This window comes from Sinocyclocheilus grahami, unplaced genomic scaffold (genome assembly GCF_001515645.1).
Source record: "Sinocyclocheilus grahami isolate Dianchi unplaced genomic scaffold, SAMN03320097.WGS_v1.1 scaffold560.1, whole genome shotgun sequence".
NCBI classification, from domain to species: Eukaryota; Metazoa; Chordata; class Actinopteri; order Cypriniformes; family Cyprinidae; genus Sinocyclocheilus; species Sinocyclocheilus grahami.
Window position 1 is genome coordinate 494,060 of NW_015505739.1, and position 2,852 is coordinate 496,911.

General features: G+C 35.1%; 1 protein-coding gene across 1 annotated transcript in view; it reads left to right on the forward strand.

The window, feature by feature from the left end:
• Positions 1-2,852, forward strand: part of LOC107556209 (RING finger protein 122-like) — a 13,847-nt gene that overhangs the window by 7,768 nt on the left and 3,227 nt on the right. Inside the window, exons 2-4 of the mRNA XM_016239262.1 lie at positions 777-933; positions 2,463-2,508; positions 2,628-2,763. Coding sequence (XP_016094748.1) covers positions 777-933; positions 2,463-2,508; positions 2,628-2,763 — 339 coding nt within the window. The remainder of the gene's footprint in view (positions 1-776; positions 934-2,462; positions 2,509-2,627; positions 2,764-2,852) is intronic.

Sequence of the window (2,852 nt, forward strand, 5' to 3'; positions counted from 1 at the left end):
GATAATCAAAACGTAGATAGAGTCGATCAACACCCCAAAGCTTGACAGTTATTATTACCTCTTCATTGGTCGACATTTTATTCCATAACGTTACACAGTTTTGATGCTGTTTTATGTCTGATGATCGTGTTTGATTACACGTGGAAGCGTCTGTTGTTTCGGTTTCTTCTTCACTTGTGTTTTTTGGAAATTCTGTACAGAAGATGTGTATTAGCGCGCCCTACAGTATAACAATGAAAACACAGATTCTAGGAACACAAGTATAGCTCAAATATATTTAGACTTTTTCTAAGTATAAGTCAAGTATACTTAAATGTCATTTTAAGTATATTTCTGAGAAGTACATGAAAAGTAGACTGAAAGTATACTTTCCTATTTTTTAGTTTAAAAGAAGTATACTAATAGCACACTTGAATAAACTTCTTTTTTGTAAGGGTAAACACAAGGGATTGTCCAAAGGGTCACTGGATTCTGCTGAGTGAATTGTTCACGATTCTGGAACCAAATTCTAATGATGTAATGATTGTTAGCAGTCAGTTCACACACCTGCGTTTCCTCTTACAGAGAATCTAGACATACGACTGAGTGAAAGCCCTTAATGTTTCCTGTTTATACGCAGTGAAAGGTGGACTCAAGTCTGAAACACTGTTAGATTAGTCATCAAACCTGTCATCAGAGGAGAGGAGAGCTATATTTGTGCTCTGATTGGTTCTGTTTGAATGATGGGTTGTTTTCATGTTGTATGTGTTACTGATGAGATTTCACTGCCTGTATAGGGTGCTTCTGCGGTTTGGGACTGATCTACTCCAATAAGACCTGCACTATGGCATCCGTCACCTTCCAGGACCTTCCGCTCAATATCTATATGGTGATCTTCGGCACAGGCATCTTCGTCTTCGTACTCAGCCTCATATTCTGCTGCTATTTTATAAGGTGAGTCTGATCTCACGCACACACATGACACACAGGTGTTGTCCTGCACACGAGCATATGTATCGTATGTGATCATTGATTAGCTGTAGACGGGCCGGCGGTGAAAGTCAACATGAAATTGCTGTGTTGTTGATGGCACACACGCAGACGTCAGCAGGACGCTTCATGTCACCAACACTGTTATTAATGGAACTATTGTATTACAGGCCAGTACAAACCACCTCAAATATCCCACCCTTTTCTCTTCTTTCTTTCTTTCTTTCTTTCTTTCTTTCTTTCTTTCATCCCTGTCTTTTTCTTTTCTTTCCTTATCTATACTTTTTTCTTTTCTCTTTCTTTCTTTCTTTCTTTCTTTCCTGTCTTTTTCTTTTCTTTTCTTATCTATACTTTTTTCTTTTCTTTTCCTTTCCTTTTACACTTATTTCTTTTTCTTTTCTTTTCTTATCTGTACTTTTTTCTTTTCTTTTCTTTTCCTTTCCTTTTATACTTATTTATTTTTCTTTTCTTTCTTTTTCTTTTCTTTTCTTATCTGTACTTGTTTCTTTTATTTTCCTTTCCTTTCTTTTTTTATAACATATTTGTCTTTTGTATTTTCTTTTCTTTTCCTTTCTTTTATTTCCCTATCTATCCCAAATATCGCACATTTTTCTTTTCTTTTCTTTCTTTCTTTCTTCCCTGTCTTTTTCTTTTCTTTCCTTATCTATACTTTTCTTTTCTCTTTCTTTCTTTCTTTCTTTTTTTCTTTCTTTCTTTCTTTCCTAATCTATCCAACCTTCTTTTCTTTTCTTTTCTTTTCTTTCTCCTTGTCTATTTCTTTTCTATCTGTTTCTTAACTTTCCTCATATATCCTGCTTTCTTTTCTTTTCTTTTCTCTTTTTCCTGTCTTTGATCTATGTCTTTTGTTGTAAACAATCGCGAAATGAAGTACAGTATATAAATTGCAAAGCGCAGATAGAAGACTTCTATATAGTTATTTGAGATTTCTCTCTTAGCTCTTGACTATTGGACAGCATGTAAATCATGTCAAATGCAAATGAAAGCTCTTGAAGAGCGGTGTGTGAACAAGTGTGTCGTGAGCAGCACACACAGCCGTGCAAATCAGTGATTCACCAGTAAAATTTCACTCAGGGTTTCAATCCCAGCTCTGAAAATGACTCACGCCTACATGATTCATTTTGTTGTGTCCATGTTACAGATTCAGCCTCACTAAGTTTGATTTTATCCTGAATCCCTCTCCTAACATAGAGAGAGACCACCGCTCACATCAGTCCATTACAGACATCATTAACATTAAGTCAGTCCTATTAGGAGGAGGAAGTGAAATGTATAATGAAAGCCAATTGTCACTATTCGTGTTTATTTACAGTACAAGGAGCAAAAAGTAAGTGTATTGTATGCTAGAGGGATCATTTTGATTTGTGACTCAACTTGTAACAATGCTGAAAATTGAGTGAATTGTATAAACTGTTGAGCATTTCTCATCATTTTTCAGTAACTGTATGCTTTATATTTTCTTTTGTCATCAATAGTAAATTGAGACATCAAGCCCAAAGTGAACGCTTTGGATACAGAGAGGTAAGAGAGAGTGAGCAGATATGCATTAAAGAGGTCTTCTCTTACATTTTTATCATTTTTTTGAAGTATAATTTTAATCAAGGCTAATTGTACTAACTGTTAGCATATGGGCAATGCAGGTCATTTTAAAAGGAGATCCAAAGAAGCTGAATCTTCATGGGGTAAGAAACTGCCCTGTCTACATTCCCAATACTAGGGCTTCCATTGTCCTGGAAAACCTGGAAATATCAGGAATTCCCAGAATATTCTGGAGCAGTCATAGAATATATGCTCACCAAGTCTGCATTTATTAGATTAAAAATACAGTAAAAATAGTGATACTGTAAAATATTATCTATTGTAAT